The 19,225-nt window shown below is 33.5% G+C and overlaps 1 protein-coding gene across 1 annotated transcript; it reads right to left on the bottom strand.

The window, feature by feature from the left end:
- Positions 1 to 4,661: 4,661 nt before the first annotated feature.
- LOC129743036 (uncharacterized) lies at positions 4,662 to 17,474 on the bottom strand. The gene is made up of 6 exons (XM_055734978.1): positions 17,298 to 17,474; positions 5,670 to 5,797; positions 5,429 to 5,605; positions 5,209 to 5,384; positions 4,802 to 5,147; positions 4,662 to 4,746 (listed from the first exon to the last, which is right to left on the bottom strand). Exons 1-6 carry the CDS (start codon positions 17,472 to 17,474, stop codon positions 4,692 to 4,694), a joined length of 1,059 nt encoding a protein of 352 aa, XP_055590953.1. The 3' UTR covers positions 4,662 to 4,691.
- Between the last annotated feature and the right edge of the window lie 1,751 nt (positions 17,475 to 19,225).

Consider the following 19,225-nt stretch of genomic DNA (forward strand, 5'->3'; position numbering starts at 1 on the left):
TGTTTATCGGGTAATTATCTGTTAAAAAGGGCTAAAATACTGTATTTATCTAAAAACTTGAAATTTCCGCCTTAAAGTATGCAATGACTTTAGGGTAGTAGACAAACTTTTATAATTGTCTTTGTCTGATACATACAAACTGTGAAATGAGAACTAATATGGCAAGAAATAGGCACCGGACCTTTGATCTTAAGGTTTTTTAGATTTTGGTCTAGGGTCAGGGCACCCTGAATAAGGGATCAAGTCTCGTTAAGTAAAGGATCAAGTCTCCTGTTACTTAAAAATATCACAATTTTCATAATTCCACGAAAATGCTTCTAGATCATCTACGAGTTCGTATATCGTTCTAAGTTTTGGAACATTTTAACTTAAAATTAAACGCTGTCAGAAAATGCAAAAAAGGGCTAGTTGCTTAATTTTTCTAAAAAGATATGATGAAAAAAAGAAAAGGTGATCAAGTGGGGGGAGGTTTGTACGCGCTGCATTGGAGATTTGTCGAACCTCATTATCTAAAAGAATGCATGTGAACACATATTTAGGCAGAAACTGCGGTGAATCCGTGCACCCATGGTGGATAACCAACATAAATTTGTATATATTTTTAAAATTATCTTCCAGAAGAATATTTGATATCGAAATCACGAAGTGAAATGAATTATTGGTGCCATGGCCGTAGAAACGGAGTGAGGGCATGAAGGGCCCCCCATGAGGGTCGAATAAATATCAAGCAAAATGTTCTTCTCTAAACTCAAAATTTTAAATTCTTAACTGAGTTTTGATGAACAACTGAAGTGAATCAAGTGTAACAATTTAGACTCAGAACTAAGTCAGTCTAAAACCTTTTAATTTTATCCCATATCTACTATTGTATTATAGTTTTTCTAAAATTTTAAAACTTGTTGATTAAGAAAATCGCTATCAAAAATTATTCACGAAAGAAGACGGTGCATGAATTTTTGGTACAGCCCTTAGTCTCCATAATCGAAATTTTCGATTCAATTAGACTGACTTAGGTTGCCTGTTTGCCCGGAATTCGTCCGAATTTTTTAACTTTATTTGCAATATCACACAAAAAAATAAATTGTTTGATGACAATTATGTTTTTTGAGTCTAATTCTTTTTTTTGAGGAAATTTTGTTTCTTATTGATTTTAATTTTTGATTGAATTTTTGTTTCTTATTGATTTTAATTGAAAAATTCAAAATTTTTCCTGGATATTGCCTAAATTTAAGGCTGTAAACTTTTAAGTCAAATGCCCGTATTTTGCAAAATTTTTGGGTAATTTGCCCTGTCCAGACAAGTGCGGAAAAATATCTGGTACGCTTAGGTGTAAATCGTTTGAATTAAAAAAAATTGTTGCCCGTGACCGAATCTGTATACAATTTATTATTCTTGATTTTCAGTTTGGTTCATCATTGCGAAATAATCCTTATTCGAATCATGGTTTAGCATTTAAACTAAAATTAGATTAATTCACTATGTTCAAAACTTATCATTCCGGAATATTTAGATAAAATATTTGAAATAACAATCAAATTTTTATATTTGGATTTGAAATTTTTTCTATTAATTCTTATTAAGAATTTAAAGTTAGAGAAGCTCCATAATAGCTAAACAGAATCAAGGCCGTGCGAGAGGGGGAGTTTAGGATTCAACCCCTCCCATGGAGATTTTTTCCAAGTAAAATTTTCTCCGTATCGTAAAATCACTTGATCTTTAAAGGTGTTTAAAAACAAGTGTTAACAAGCAAGTCAGATATTTGGCTAGCCTCCGGCAGAATTTACTCTTAAATCACCCTTGACTTGAGACAGGAAGGGTATTTATAGGTATTTATATATTTATTTATTTCGCCAAATGTTAAGTTCTTCAGTGCCTGTTGCCGTAAAAAGCACTTTTAAGCTGCTGTTTTGACATAGTAAAATCTATGTTCTGGTAGTTTTAATTATAGTTCTTCGTTAGACAATTGATTTGACTATTTTTTTCCATAATCAGTACGAGAAGAGGTTAAAATAAACAGATTTCTGGTTCTCAACTGCCGACACGGACAATAAAAGTTTAACTGATTTAGTATATAAGTAGACAGAACACGCTGATTAATTATGTCGTTTACAAAAGAGATTGCAGCAAATTCTCTTCTAACACTCAATGGTTGAATATTTTTTTTAATGGCCCGCCACACTCCCCCACACCAAAAAACTCAACTGAGTCCCCTGGTAATGGACACTTCAGTTCTCAACATGTCTGGCAACAAAAATTTACAAATGAACGCGAGAAAAAAATTTAAGCATGTTGAGAACACAAATATATTTAATGCGAGGAAATGTGTTTTAAGATTAAAGTATTATACTAGAGAAGGGATCTCAGTGGAAAAAGGTTTCCTTTTAATAGATCCTTCTTGCTTACTTAGTAAAATTTTCTAACAAAATCAAAAATATGTTTGAAAACATTACACTTCTGCTTAATTATTAAAGTTCAAAGAATTACAAATTAAAATGATAAATATAAATTAAAAATATTGCAAATAAATAAAAACTGGCATGATGATTGGTTGTTATAGGTGCAGCGTTTCCTTAAGATGTTGTTTCGTTTTAAACATGTTACGGTTTTGAGAATTTTTTATTTCCTGCGGTAAAGAATTATATTTAGTAGGTCCGGTAAAAGATATTCTACGTTGACCAAAGGCCGAGCTAGATCCATTGCATTGTAAATAGTTTGATTGTCGGGTATTATGGATGCGCGATACTTCAGTGGAACGGAGATTATCGAACACAAAAATCATTGTTTGCAAGTCACAAAGTTGAGATAAAAGCAATATATTGTGCGACGTGTCTGAGTATAGTGCTGATGTCAGATAAAGCAAAGGCAAATTTAAAATAGTTTTCAGGCATCTGTTTTGTAAGGTCTGCAGCCGAGATAAAGACGATGTAGAGGCCCTGCCCCATACAGCTATCAAATAATTTAGATGGGAATGTATGAACGCATAGTAAAGCTTGAAAAGAACGTGGCGTGGAACAAATTGTTTAATTCTCCACAGAATTCCACGAAACGAGGACACTTTCCCTAGAATATGGGTGATATGATTATTCCAAGAAAGAGATTCATCCAAAAGTATGCATAAATACTTAAACTCTTTTACTTTTTCAATGGTACACCTCCCAACCAATGGATCATTGTGTGGAGGTACAATTTTCCGTGCTGAGTGGAACATTACATATTTAGTTTGTGAAAAATTCAATGACAAAAGGTTGCTGTTGAAATATTTAAGTAGCAATTCGAGGTCTTCCTCTATTTTCCTTATTATTGTATTAGAATTTTTGTCAGGGTAAAAAAGTGCAGTATCGTCGACAAATAGACGAGGAGTACCATGTAAGGGAAGCTTGCTTAAGTCGTCAATATATATAAGGAAAAGTAATGGTCCAATATTACTTTCCTGTGGAACCCCTATAACGATTTTTTCAAGTGCACTGCTGGTGTTGTCAATGGACTGGACACGAGTTGCTTTCGATTTGATAAGTTGCTACGAATTAAGTCATTGGCTACACCTCGTATACCATAGTACTCTAGTTTGGTCAGGAGTATTTTATGATCTTAAGTGTCAAACACCTTTTTTAAGTCCAGAAACAGACCACCAATAATATTCTTGGAATCAATATTTTCGATAATTGAGTCAACTAGTTCGCATATTGCAATCAAAGTACTAGACTCAGATTTAAAACCATACTGTATACAATAAAGTATATTATTGTCATTGAGGAATTAATTCAACCTCACTGTAAATGGTTTTTCAAAAATTTTGTTAATGATACTCCCATGTAGATATCGGTCGATAATTAATAACGTTGGTAGTATCTCCTGACTTGAAAACTGGTATGACCTTCGCGGTTTTCAAACAATCGGGATATTCTCCATTTTCTATTATGAGATTGAAGCATTGTGAGAGTATATTTCCAAAATATTCAATGTTAGATTTAAGAAATCCTGTAGGTATCTTATCAGGTCCACAACTTTTCTTATTTTTTAATTCCATAATAATATTTTTAACTTCAATTGGATTGGTAGGGTACAAAAATATTGAGTTCGAGTTTCGTTCCATATAGGAAAAAGTGTTGAAAGAAGAGTTCGCAGGAATCTCTCTAGCTAATTCTTTCCCAACATTTGTAAAGTGATTATTGAAACTTTGACAAATTCCAGGAATGAATTATTTTCTTGCAGACAAAGTGACGTTTTCAACTTGGATCTACCTAAAATATTGTTGATGTGCTTCCAAAGCTTCGAGTTAGGAATATTGTTCAAGATGGAGGAGTAGTAGTTTTGTATACATTTTCTTTTATACATTTTAACTTTATTGGAAACATGAGCGAGCATATCATTTAGATGGGAGTTACCAGGATCACGTTTCATACGTATCATCAGTATCATTTATTAGTAAAGGGGAGATTCGTAGCGTGGTAATTGGCTCTGAGACCATCCTAGATTTCGTAAAGCAAATAGAACAAATTGTTTTTGAATGGATTCTAAACGGTTTTTATGATAAATTTGAAAGGGGGACCACACAACACTAAATAGGTGTACATAGTTCATTGATGGAAGGTTTATATAGTTCATTGATGTTCGTTACATAACATTAACGTAAAATTACAGATCAGCAACGATTTTATGATTGTTTATATTTGAATAATCATACTATTTGTTCACACATAAGGGTAGTCTTTAGTCGTTTTTGAATAAAAGTCTCCAGTCACTCCGCTGCAAGGAAAAAATCAATAAATCATAACACATTCTTGAAAAAAGTTCACACTACCTGGTGACATCGCAATGGTATCCCATCATGAAATTCTTGGGCCAAGAAACGTCCCGTTTCCATTCAGGACAATAATGCGGCCGCTTCATCGCAACGAAAGGGTTATCGAATGCACTGTTATAAAAATAGGGACACAGTCCGTGGGATCCCAATTCAAAATAATTTTTTTCCGCCGGTTGATTGAAGCCACACGTTCCCATGTGCCAGTTGATGTGACAACTGGTACGATTAACCGTGCTACTTATAAGACTGGTAAAGATACACTGAACAGCATTGGCAGCGCTTTTCATATCCAGGCTGTTATATGTCAAATTGCCATCGAATCCTGCACCAGCTGGTTCACAAACTGAAATTTCAATTTTTTTTTTAAATTTTCATTGTGCAAATAAACATAAAAAATTACTCACCATCAATTCTCGCGAGTTTCTGATCTCCCAAACGTCGACCAGCTTCCAGCACCATTTGTGCTCCGTAGCTGAACCCAAACAAGAATCCACGATTGGATTCAAAGCCAAGTGACAGTAATCGACGAATGAATGTGACCAAAGCATTAGTTAATCGATCAAAATTGGGAAGCATCACCCTGGAATACGAATCCCGATCGATAGCAAAGCCATACTGCATTAAATGATGCAACCTCGACGATAAGCTGAAAAGTACCACAACATAGGCAGAACCCAAGGTGTTTCTGAGCTTTCCGTCCAGCTGTGTACTATGATTGCAAATTTGTCTCTTGGTGTGCACCCATATTGGTCGAAAACATCGGCATCATCGTTTGGTATTGGAACGAGTTCCTGCTGTTGACTAAAAAAAAACAATCCTAATTAAATATTTTATACCGTGCTTTTTAAAGACAAAAATGAAATACCTGTTGGAAATGAAAAACTTCACCGTCTTGGTTAAATCTGGGACCCATTTCACATTTGCGGAACAACAATACAGTAACAGAGTATAAATATTCATTTTAGGCTCAATCGTTAAAATCGACTGAATAGACTGTGTGGTGAAAACGAACTTAAAAGGCATTATTTATTATCATTTCAATCTTGGCTACTAAAAGCTGTAAATTTCTATCAACGTAAAATTGACTTTGAAATACCAGTATGCTTTAAATGTTTTCTATCGTAATGACCATTTCACATGAAATATTGTATGCAGGTTTGGCTGCAGGCATTTTCGAATGGTTTTCAAGTGTCTTTTAGACTAGTTCAGCATTTTTTTTGTTAATTGTACCGTTTTTAGAAGGTTTATCTGTATTCTAACACTGTTTGGAGCGGTGATTTTCTGAGTGGTCCCTACCTGCTCACTTTGATCCATAACCCAGAAAAGCTTACAGAAAGTTGATTTTGAAGCGCTCAAAACTATTTATCCAAATATTTCATCAAGTTCTGGCATTTTCAGACTACATGAAACCATGAACATAATAATTATGAGTTCACTCGTTTTGGTAATCTAAAAAAATTATTTTCTGTGGTTTTCAAGCCTCAACAAGGGGTTTTTGGAGAACGACTTCGAAGAATAGAATAACTTTTTCTTCAAATCTGACTTCTAAGCATATACTTCTCGGATCACGAACTTAATTGAAACTGAGTCGCATTTACAGGTACAGTTTTTTCAGAAATCCAATCATAAAACATCCTTATCATACTTTAAAGCACTATCAATAAAAAATTTTGGTGTATTTTTTTTTAAATCAAGACCCATCTCTGGGTCGCAATTTAAAAATCAAGAATAACTTTCAAAACATTACTAAATTACGGTTTCTCAAAAATTATTTTGATCAATTTTCAAATCAAAAACCTATTTGCTGGAAAAAATTCATAAGAAACAATTGAAACTTTAACGTGTAGTTAGGAACTTTAATGATATTATGTTTAAGATATGATTTGAAAAAAAAAAATAAAAAATTGGGAAAAAAAGAAAAATACGAAAAAATTAAGCAAAAAGTGTCTTTTTCTTGAGTAAATTTGAATATATTGTTTTGTATCAAAAACATCCATTAATTGACTAAATGATTATTTTCGAAAAAAAAAATGACAAACCTGAATTTAAAAAAAAAATGATCAGTATTTGCAAAATTTTATTTTTTGGTATTTTTAAGTCGATCTTGGATTCAATAAATCTTTTTAGGATGTGAAACATTTTAATGCAATCTGTTAGAAAATTTCAATCCAGGGAAATACTTACTGAGCTATGAAAATTTTCCAAGTTCTTACGGTGAAAAAAAAAACAAAATAATTTCAAATTAAATATGAAAACAATAAGGAATTTTCATACGACTTATGAAAGATGTAAAATTTAAGAAAGTTTCAGGGCCAAAAATATTGAAAAAACTCTTAGACAGGATTTTTTTGAGAATTTCAGTAGATGTTTATTCATTGCAATCTATTTAAGTAAAACTTCCTTTGTAATTGCTTGATCTCATTCGAATCTCAAAAAAAAGTTCAAAACAAGATGATAAATTATTGCGTATAGCTTTACTCGAAAACTTTGCCAAGTGTTAGACTGCAATATATAAAAAAATTATACTGGTCACTGGTCAAGCTATAGCTGAATGATATACAGGGTCCGGCAATTGAACTGTAACATTACTTCAACATTATTTCTAGAGTTTGATTTGATAAGGTCGCATGAGCCACTCAACGACTTTCAAGAAAATCGCTGTGGAAGTTTTGAAACAGCTTTTAAAATCTCATTTAAAAAATATCTGTCGGAATTTTTCGGAAATTCGCTCTCCTATGCAAAAAACAGACGACTTACTGGTTTAAATGTACTTACGTTCTATTACATTGATTACCTTGCTCATACGTCGTTTTGTAAATCGTTAAGTTTTTATCATAAAACTTGTTTGAATATGATCGTAACTTCGAAACTCTGTTCCGTTCCGTTCCGTATGTTGCATGAAATAAAGTCCAAAACAATTCGAACTTTAATTATAAATGGAAGTGTCTGTAGAATTTTTTTTTGAATTGCTGTTGCTCGGGACTGTCAGTCAGGAGTGTTTCAGTTGGACTGTTAAATTCTTGTTTATATTCTCCCGACACGGGCCTGAACTCCGTTAACCGATCAACGAGTGAGGAAATATTTAATGCTGGATACATCTGTTGTAGGATAAAAATGTAATGCATGTATCAACCAATCAAATATAACATTAATTTTACTTACCCGCAGCAATCAATTTAAGTCAGCTGCTCTATTAAAATTGCTTCAGTCACTCTCACAAACAATGCTCTTCTAATTTTTCAATCATTTTCACTATTTTCAGAAGCATTTGCTGCAAAGATGCAAAAGGACCTTTGAGCCGCACTTGCCGAAATGTTTTTAACATCCTTTTGCATCACGGCAATCCAGTGCTGCGCAAATCGTCGTTAAAACCAAATTGCCCTCGAAAATGAGAAAGTCAACTTACGTCTTAAATTCAAATCATGTTTTTTAAGTAATTTTTTTATCATACTAAACCAAGTTTTTACCTAACATAGAATCCATGTTTATCTATCGTTTGTAGTCAAAAGCTTGATTTTGTTTATATTGGTTCATACGACAAACTCTAGAATTATTTTATTGCACACGAAACAGTATTGAACGACCCCTCGTCGCTTTGTTTACAATAAGTCTTCGCTATCATTGGATGTAAGTGTTACTTTTTTAATCAGGTATTATCCGGAAAAATGGATCTCGAACAGAAACGAGCGCTGTGGTTGCCTTGTTCCTAGCTGGCAAACGGCAGAAGGACATAGTTCGTGAGCTGTCCAATATGTATGAGTGTGTGCAGAAGTTTTTTTTTATACCGTACAGTTAAAAGATACCTGGAGACCGGAAGTGCCAAAAAACGGTATGGTGGGGGACACCTGCCATTGCGAAAATCATCAAGAAGCGCCTTAAGAGAAATCCTCGTCGTAGTGCCACAAAATTGGCAGAGGATCTCAACATATCGGGTCGAAGCTTCCGTCGGATCCTGAAAGATAAACTTTAGTTCTTGAATAAGCAGAACGACAGAGTTTGGTTGCCAGAAAGATCGTTAAGTCATGCCGACTTGCTGACGGCCACCCGGCGACAGAAACCAGCATCGGTGATGGTTTGGGCAGGAATCACCCGCGATGCTAAAGACAAAAACAATATACCTTTAATGTGGCTCTTTCAAATTCTGATATCAAGAAAATTTGAAGTTTTTGGCTTTTCTGACTCAAAAGGTTGCCGACCACTGCGCTTGGCCCATTAATGAACTCTCTTCCCTAAGAATGAAACTTATTTGTGTATATTTTGATAATTTTGCATCTTTTACTTCAGTAGCTACATTTAAGCAGATGGGCTTATTTTTGTAATGTCATTCGGCTTAAAGCAGTTTCAAAATCTTCCTGAGGAGTTTTCTTCATTAACTTCAAACTTTTAAATATTTGTTAATTTCACAGAATTTGATAAAAATCTTGTTTTCTATTGTCGGTACACCACATAAGCGTGAATAATATCATGAAAAAATATATAGCAACGAATCGTCCTTGAAGGATCTGCCAAGATCCGGAAAAAAACCTGGTTCCAGTCAGCCCCAGTTGGATGCTTAAATAGTCACTTATATCAAACGTAATTGATCGGTATCAACGCATAATCTGGCTAAAAACTTCAAAACCAGCATAAGGATGATTCAGAGAACCAAAGCCAGGTACTCTTTTAAGACGTACAAGAAGCGGAAGGTATCAAAGAAATCAGTAGAGCAACAACCTCGAGCAAAAACATGGGCATGCAAACTTTACGAACGGATTCTGGACAACAACAATAGGTGCATCTTAAAGGCCGAAGAAACTTAGGTCAAACAGGATTCAGGAACGCTTCCCGGGGCACAACTCTACACCAAATTGACGGACGAGGAGCTGGCAAACTATTTGAAACTGTTGTCTGTGGCAAAGTATTTTCTTTACAAAAGGTACAAAATTGCTCCAGTTTACAAAGATGAATGCTTGATAAAAAGATTGTTATAAAAAGTATCAGTATTCCCCTCTCTTCTGGCAGGGCTTGGCATTGAACGATACTGGACGATTTTAAACAGGATCTTTAAGAAGGAGGGGACAGTTTCTCAAAGAATGGAAGAATTCGAGAAAAAATGGAAGGCAGCATCCAGGAAATGCACAAAAGCTACTGTGCAGAACCTGGTGGAAGGCTTCCCAAGTAACAACTTAAGTTTTATTATGGTCAGCATGACATCGTTAGGACTATAGTATCAATCTTCACAACAAGCTAAAGCGCATTCTATGGCTATGATCATTTAGAATCCGGGCAGTTCATTTGATCTAAAAACTTTATATGGAGGAAATGAAGGTGTAAATATGATATTTTATGTAAAAATATAAAAAAAAATTCACATTACGTAAAGACCGGTTGTTCAGATTGCGATCCATGGAACTGGTCCTTTTTAGTTATTTGCTGGGTGTCTACTAGACAGGCAACACTTGTCTGCCGGAAAAGCAATTACTGCAAAGTTAAGGGGTCAACATTCAGATATCCCCAATTACCATAAACTTTTTACCATGGTTGATATCTAGGTTCCACTACGATGCTTGGATAGAACTTCGTGAGCATCCTAGAGTGGCTTCTCATACTTCTTAACCATTTCAGCCAATAAAATTTCAGAAAAAATCTACAGTTCATGAGTTTTCAAATCGACAATGAAGAATTGCCAAGGCGACGGTGCAAAAATATTTTTATCATGTCTTTTTGCATCGTAAATATCTCAAACACACGTATATTTAAAAATCTGAAAGATGAGCAAAATAGTCTAGCTCTAGGAACGTAGATATCACCGAAATACAGTGACTGGATACTAAATGATCATAACTTTATATATCACCAGATCTCTAATAAAGCTCAAATCTGGCTATTTGGACTTGTTCCAGAAACGTCATCAGCATCATCAATTTTTATGCTTTGATAAAATCATTATAGTGTTGAATTTTGGTCACCAAAGTTTTTATAATAAAATTAGTTCTATAACAGCCAAGTAAATAGCTAAATTTTGATGTTTCTCTCGGAAGCCAACCAAATGCACTCGTAGGATGAGTTCCTCTTTTTTATTTGTTAATCATCAGTAGAACAGGAAATAAGGCCAGACTTTTTGGATGAAATAAATATGGGATTGGTTTTGAACGACTGGTTAAATGAAACCATGAGTTGAAGTTGAATCTCGTTTTCTGACGCCATCTGGAAATCCAAGATGGTGGCTTTTTATAAAATTTGAAATGACTAAAAACCACGTGAAACCCCTACAATGTGGGTATTGGGTGAAAGAGCTAAACTTAAGTTGCCAGATTTTTCTCAGCACGTATTTGGGACGGACAAATCCTGGCAATTTATCTAAAAACCCGGAGAAATTCGGGCATTTGACTTCAAAATTGATGATCAAATATCCGGGACATATCCGGGAAAATTTTGCCAAATCAAAGAAATAAATTTAAAAAAATCAAGAAAAAAAGTTAAATCTTTTAACAAAACTCATCGAATGATTTTAGGCCGTATATTAGGCTTCCGAAACACCTTTCATGATATTTTTTTAAAACTTGATAAATGAAAACTTTGTTTTGGAGGCATTATTTTAAAATTTCTACAACACAATTTGCTTTATTTGCAAAATGAAGTGAATGAATTCTGTCGCAATTCAAGCATTTTTTAATTAATTGCAGACAACCGGGCCAGGCTAGCCTGTTTCCATATTTTGTATTGAAAATTCGAATCCGAATTATCCGTTCAAATCTTTTGCTCACTTACTAAATTATCCAATTTTGACTTTGATCCGCTGTATCTTATTTTGAAAGAAACGATTCTGTGAACTCAAATTTTAGTTTTTTTCCTCTAAAATTCAGTTCTTTAGTATAAATGAATGATGATTTTGAAAGTATCGGGAATGTCAGTAATGTAAGTTAGTAAAAGTATGCTTTACATTGCTGATTTTGTAAAAAGAACCAAGGTTGCCGAAAAAATTTCTTTGTTTTTGAGAAAAAAAAAATCCGACTTTCTGAGTAGGCTATATGATATGATTTGATATGTGATGATGTGCTAAATAAATTAAACCCGTTCATTTTCAACATCTTTCATTTCATCTAACCTTCTATCCACCTGTATATTTTTTTTTTTTTCATAATCATTAGATGTCCCTACTAGAAAGGACATCACTTTTCACCGCTAGGCCGATAAATTAAATCTACAAATTCAAATTACGGTGATTAATCCTTCACAAAAAAAAATAAATTAGTTTTGTAAAATTGTAAAATTATGTAAGTAAACATTAGGTATTCAGCTCAGTTGATAAAACAGTTATTTCTCAATCCGATTTCCATTAGTTCAAACGCGAGTACACTTTGTAGAATTGAAACGAATTGTGATGAAAATTATTTGAATTTTTTTTTCAAAATTTGTTTGTGTCTGGTCTGGTATTAAACGACACCAATTAGGGTGAGTGCTTCTACTTTGGACCTTGAGCCTACATTAGTCCTAAAATGCCAAAAATTGTAAATAATTAAATTTGCTGGCAAAGAATAAAGATATTCCTATGCATACAATGAACTCCTATTCTTCCTGAATCCTACCATACCACTTTTCGTCATTGAAAGTCTTTCTGATAAAATTTGCAACGATTTTAAAAATGTACCTCCTCATCAGTGGTGAAACAGACAGCTCAATTAGTGGGGCGCGTATTGAGAAATTGGAGTGTTCAATGAAAAATCCCGATTTTTTACTGTCCATGCCAAAGTTTAAAGGAAAATTACTTTCACTGTGAAGAATATGAACCATTCTACCTATTTTTTCTGAAATTTATGAAAATCAATGGAAAAAATCGAAAGAATTGCAAAGGGTCCAAATATACCCAAGTAACAATTTAAGTTTTATTCCAACCTTAACAGTTCGCTTAAGACTATTTCCTAAAGCTACTTTATAAGCCAAAACGCATTCTACGCTATTAGCACAACTACTTTAAAGTTAACATATGGCCAAAAGGGACCATTTTGTTAACGTTTTTAAAGCTAATTCTATACGCTATAATAAAACATCCAACAGAATAGTTTTATTCGACCTTATAGACATAGCTTTGAGAAACCTTTCAGAGCCCTCTTCAGACTATCCACAGCTCTTTTAAAACTACGTCGTGGAATCTGATAGGAATTTTACTGTGGGATCTGTGAAATCTGATAGGAATTTCACTGTGGCAGCTGTGGAATCTAATAGAAATTTTACTGTGGGAGCTTTCTGTTCCGTTTTTTCTCGTTTTATCACTTACTCTCCCAAGCATTTGATGATAGGTAAAGATTCCATTTAGAATATTTCAAAAATATTCTCATTCTCATTTTCAATATATCTAAGCAAGAAACTTCCTGCAACCTCAGATTTCTGGTGAAGTATATACGAAATAGCATCAAAACTTAAGCGCGCCTCAAAGAAAATCAAGGTTGACCATATTTTAAGCATTTTTTAAATAAAAAAATTATAATTAAAGATAAATATAAATTGGCTCAAATGATGCAATTTTTGTTTTACATTGAAATTCATCCCCTATACAACAAATAGTACCGTCAACATTGTCAAATTGATGAAAATGTCTAGTTTTTAGTATAAAAGTATTATTTACAGCAACATGGCGTCAGTAATTTCGATTCAATTTCACAATCAACATGGCGCTCAGTAAATTAATATTGAAAATCTTAAGGCAGTTGTGAAACAGTGTTAAGATGGTTTTATGACGGTTAGTAAAATGTGGTAATAAAACAATTTCAATAAACAGTTTTTAAATGGTTTTAAGAGACCTTGAATCACAGCTTCGTTTGACGTTTCTCTAAATGGAATACACGCTCATGATGGATTTATCCATTTTTGAGAAAGAGAAGTTTTTCGCAATAAATGAAAACATTTCGATTTGTTGCTTGGCAAAAGGCATTCATGCAACTTTTTGTTTTGTTTCCTTTTGACTATGAGGATGGTCAATCATCTTTAAATAACAAATATTTAGGTATTGCTATCAAATAATCTCAAACTAATTTGGACAAGAACATTTTCTGTCATCAAAACCCTGGCCTCAAAGCTAAATAATAACCCGCATAAATGAGGATTATAACCAAATGATTTTTGAAGCGTAATAAAATGTTTAGCAAACGATTATTGAAATTGCCTGAATCGTGAATTCCGAAATGATTGAATTTTGAATTTGTAGTTAGGTCATGTAAAACAGTTAAAAACTGTTAAAACAGTTGTATGGGAAAACAATTGGAAACAATAAAATATTCTTTAAACCGTCCTTCGGATGATTTGCTTACTATTACCAGAACTGCCTTACGCTTTAAATAAATCGTTATCTTCAATGATCGGCCAATGCTAGTGGTCTTCATTCTGAATACATCATCTGAAACTTGTTGAGGCTGATTTAGAATGAGCATTTTCGCTTGTGATGAACCTCAATTTCTCCGTCTTTGCTGAGTTGAAGCCGGTTTCTGCAGTCTTCCAGAAATTTCAAGGACGGTTTATCTGAAAATAATTTTGTTAGTTCTGGATTGGATGACGTAAATAAAGATCAACTTCGCATTGAGAGACAGAGATGGATAAATAAAACAAGTAGTTTAATAGGCGTACTTGTAAATGAATTTTCTAATACATTTATTCTTATCGAATCACAAAAACCGTTTATTCTTAGTGGGCTTTTATTCGAACCCTGAGAATTGAGCGAATAATGATGTGGACTGATTTGCGGTTGTTTTGAAATTTGAATGCGGATACAACAAAGTTGTTTTTATTTTTAAGATGAATTTAGCTGTGTCAATTTATATCATTTTGATAGCACGTTTTTCTCAATTTTGAGTGATAATCCTTTCAAAACAGGTTGCTATCTCAAAAAGAGGTAAAAAAGTTTAAGCGTGTATACGTTCTTCTCGATTGTCAAATCATCTGTCACTTAGTTTTATCATGCCTACATCCAATGTTCCAATAAATCAGTTTTTCAACTTGGCTTGAACGCTAGTTTTAAAAGCGCATTGAGCGCATTATTAAAACCTTTACCAAAGCTCTAATAAAAACAGGAAAGTATGTGTTTTATTGAATCTTTAGCAATACTTTTGCAACTTTTTTACAACACTCTTAAGATAGTGTTTTATTCAAGTTTTAGCAAAACTTTCAGGGCTCTTTTAAAACACACGATAAATGAAGCATTTCCTATGTTACAATAAAACCGTTTTAAAAATGGGATGCCATCGAAAAGTCTTCATAAAACAATATTAAAACTTAAAAAAGCCAATTGGCTTGATCTGTGTTACTTGGGATAGGAAACATTCGACTTTGATGTTCCATGTTTAGACCTGACATCACCAATACATTGTATTTATACCAACAAATCAACAAAGGTGCAAATTTATAATTGAGGCATAATTCAGAACCAATATTTAATATTTCTAAGATTTTTTGCCAGCTTTACGCGAATAAACTACAAGTAGGTAAACACAAACAAGTTTCAGCTATTGTTCTGCTGATAGAGCTGACGGAGAATAAAAGAGTTTGTGATATTCATAACAGAAATTTTAGTTTTTTCAATGATGAAAAGCTTTCATACTTTCCTATGATAATAATTGATTGAAGATTATATTTTCAATGAATTTGTTTATTTATTTTCGAAAAATCATACTTTTTAGAGGAATTTTAGTTCTAGGTCCAATGAAAGCAAACGGTCCAGTACCAAAATAGGAACAGTAGGTTCAAAGTTGGAAATTTTGATCATTCATTTCTTTGCAAATCTCTCAATAACGGCGAAACCTATGTTGAAAATTTTCATTGAAACTTGCAGATAAGATCATGACTTATAAATGAATTTCCTGAAGGATATAAATTTCCCGTCCATTTATGAGAAAAATATGAATAATTGAAAACCACCGCTTAAAGGGTCCAAAGTAGGGCAACTAACCCTACATTAATTTTGGTTCTATTCGAACTTGATTTTATATCTTTTCTGACCCTCAAGCTGATATAATAAAAATACAATGGTACTGCATACATTCGGGGGTTTCATTCAAGAATCTTGAGTCAAGATTAGAGATGGCTCCACTCAAGATCATTTTTTAATTTGAAAAACTATGCGATTTATTGATATGTTGATGGAAAACTCGTTACAAAAACCCAAATAATGCATTTTCTTTGAGTTTACTACCAGTTTTTTACTACCATTTAAGTCATTAAGAGTCAGTTCATACGGTCAAGGGTTACATCAATTAATTTTGAAAGTCAGCATTGATTGATGAAAACTACAGTAGAAAAGGCGCATGGTTTTCAAGCATCTTATAATATTATTTCATTTCAATTTTAATTATTAATCTTCACAAAAACAAGCTTTAAAGTGTTAGTAAATTCACAGAAATTGGTGATAATCTTGTTCTCTATGGGAGATTAGGGCTTTTTCATTTGTAATACTTGGGACTCAGTGGTAGTTGGTTGCGTTGAAAGTTATCATAAGATTTAAAATGAATTTCAATTTTAAACGTCTAGGTTATTTAAGATAATAGTTGTTACTGAAGTTGAAAGTCAAATTAGCTAACCTTCAAATGTTTGAAACGGTTATGTGTGGTTTTAAAATTATTCCTAGAAAAACTAACAATTCTATCCATAACTACTCTCATTATCTTTCTGTTTTTCCAAGCAATCAAAAACAAAACGCTCAAAAACTAACTACACTAATTTCGGTCAACGCGGTTTACGACAGCGATAAGCGGCCAAATCCGCCTCAACTCGGGGATAGTATTTTAACTAGCCACTAGCGACAAATCTAGATCTCATTAACATTCCTTCGCGTACCCACCCGAGTAAATGCTAATTTAACGTCAGAGCGTAGTTTAGATTTTGGGTGCTTGTTATGGCTAAACATAAAATTGCTGCGGACAGATTAAAATACACTATCCCTGGTTCTCTGGTCCGGCAGCCAGCGTGGAATTTAATCCATCCATCATGTTGACGAGAAAGTGAAATTTTTGGAAATGACATCACCATCACTCTGTCGACTGGAATAACGGGGTTGCGATTGAATTCAAATCCTTACGATTGGATCTGCTGGTTTCCTGTAAGGTTTTTGGTTTTTATGACATCAATTTTGCAGAAGCATTAATCACTATCGGTTTACTCGTGTGTAGGTGTTTGGTTTTTTTATCATTTCCTTTTTCCTGTGTTAAAATTTATTTTATTTGAACTGCTGTTGATTTAAAAAAAATCGTGCTTAAACTTATTCAGAAAAAAATCAAAAGTCCATTTCATAAATAGAAAAAATAAACAGTATATTATCTTCTGTGTTTTAGTTCAAACACGCCTTGAAATCAACCTGGATTTCCACGAAGGTGACAATGAGCGACAAACCTCAATCGGTTGAGCTCAACGATGAACCGAAACTCCAGGAAAGGGGCACAAGATGCGGGAAGGAAATACCCATCGAATCACTTCATAATTCTTGTTGGCTTTGCATTTGCATACAATATTATTATTGCCTCCCCCGTACTTTCCTAGCGATGAAGTCGCAGTCTTCATCGTTTTCGTCGTCGACGTCGTTCGAATAACGCTCGATATCGTACCTCGTACATACCATTTCCGATGAGCTTCCAGTCTGGCAATAAAGTGCTTTACTTGATGATGGTGGAACGCTTAATGTAGCGCTTCGTCGGATTAGTAAAGCCATTTTCTTACCTCATACATGAATCCCTACGCAATTAAGTTTTTTCTCCTTCTCATCCTCTCTTCACGCTTCGATATTGATATTCAAGCTTGGTACTTGGAAGCGATCTCTGTTGAGGTGTGGTTTGAATTTAATATTTCTTTGTCATTTTTCATCGGAATGGCTGTCTGTCTGTCTTACCTTCGATGTGAGTTGTGTCAATTGAAATGATTTGTTTTATTTGAACCTTAGTTCTATTAGTATCTATAATTTTTCAAATTGAACTCAGAAATTCAAATTTCAATTTTTTTTCTCCATTTGAACAAGGTGAATTTTAAGCTCTGCACAGCAGAATAGTCCAAATGTGTATGCAAAAAGGATAATCCTCTGAGCCTGAAGTTTGTTTGGAGATATATTTTGTTTGAAGGGAAAACGAAAATCCAATTTTCCAACAACAACTTTCATCAGTTTCGACAGATTTTCACAACAGGTTTTTTGTGTTAAAAAAATTCAAACAAAAATTAAATGTGAACCTTGTGTTTTCAGATTTTCCAGTGACAATATTTCCCAGTTTTCTCATTGGTCAATATGACTCTATTTCCATCTGATTTTAAGCCATCTTTATGCACTGCTGGTTGCAGAAAGAACAAGAAGTTGATTTTCTCACTTGAAGCAAACTCATTTCAAAATTTACAAACATGGCGGACTTTCTATCATATCGGATTAAAACTGACTTCAGACGACATTTTATGCGATCTTTTCACTATGCAGTTGAGATTGCGATTTGCAACACCATTTTAAACGACCTCATTTATCATTTCTATTACGATTTCATGTTTGCTGGGTCAGGAAACCTTATGACATAACTCAAATATGTTACTCGGACAATATTCACTTAAAACATTTCAGTATTCCGTTATTTAAAGTGTAAGAAAAAAATCCGAAAAAACATGCTTCGGAAAAACAGTAGATCATCTACGTAAAGCTGAAAAAATTACTTTTATCCAAGAAAGCTGCAGTTAGAAGCTTACGTGTCACCGTAGAAACCGTACTTTCAAAAGTCAACATTTTTGAAGTCATACAAGATTACTGCATACGATTCCAAATCTATCCTCGATGCATTGCACAATTTTTTTTAGCTTAATTCATTTCTGTAAAAAATTATAAACAATTTTAATGTTTCTTAAATTTGGCATGTTGTCTTCTGGTAAGCTAATGCACAATTTAAACTGAATGTTACAAACATGTTCGTACTTGAAAAAAAGGTATCAGCAATAGACACATTCCACCGTGACGTGAAATCGCTTTTCCGGACTTTTCTGCACTGTTATCATTCTAGAAGTCAGCCAATTTACTTGAAAATGAAAAAAAATGTAGCAAACGGTCGCAAATTGTATTTCCTTCAAAATGAATATAATTTGGTCATTGTAAAATTTAAGTTTTTTTTTGTTGTGATTGATTACTTTTGTGACGTGAATTCCCGCTAGAATTAACCATTTTGGATTTTAGTACATACAACTTTGATTTACTGTTCTCTCTGTGGAAATAGAATATCGGCGTCTTCGAATGAGTTGTTAAGAAAACAATTACCCAGAATTTGATGTACGTAAAACTTCGATTGAACAACATTGAACAAAGTTATGCTTATTTGAAGTTGTGACGTGAATTCACTCAGTTCAAACAGAACAGGGTAGTTGACTGAATTCACGTCATGATTATAAAGTTATACCTGTGGTTATACTGAAACCTTTTTTGGAGCCTTCAAGTTTTATCTA

This window comes from Uranotaenia lowii, chromosome 2, assembly GCF_029784155.1.
Source record: "Uranotaenia lowii strain MFRU-FL chromosome 2, ASM2978415v1, whole genome shotgun sequence".
Lineage (NCBI taxonomy): Eukaryota > Metazoa > Arthropoda > Insecta > Diptera > Culicidae > Uranotaenia > Uranotaenia lowii.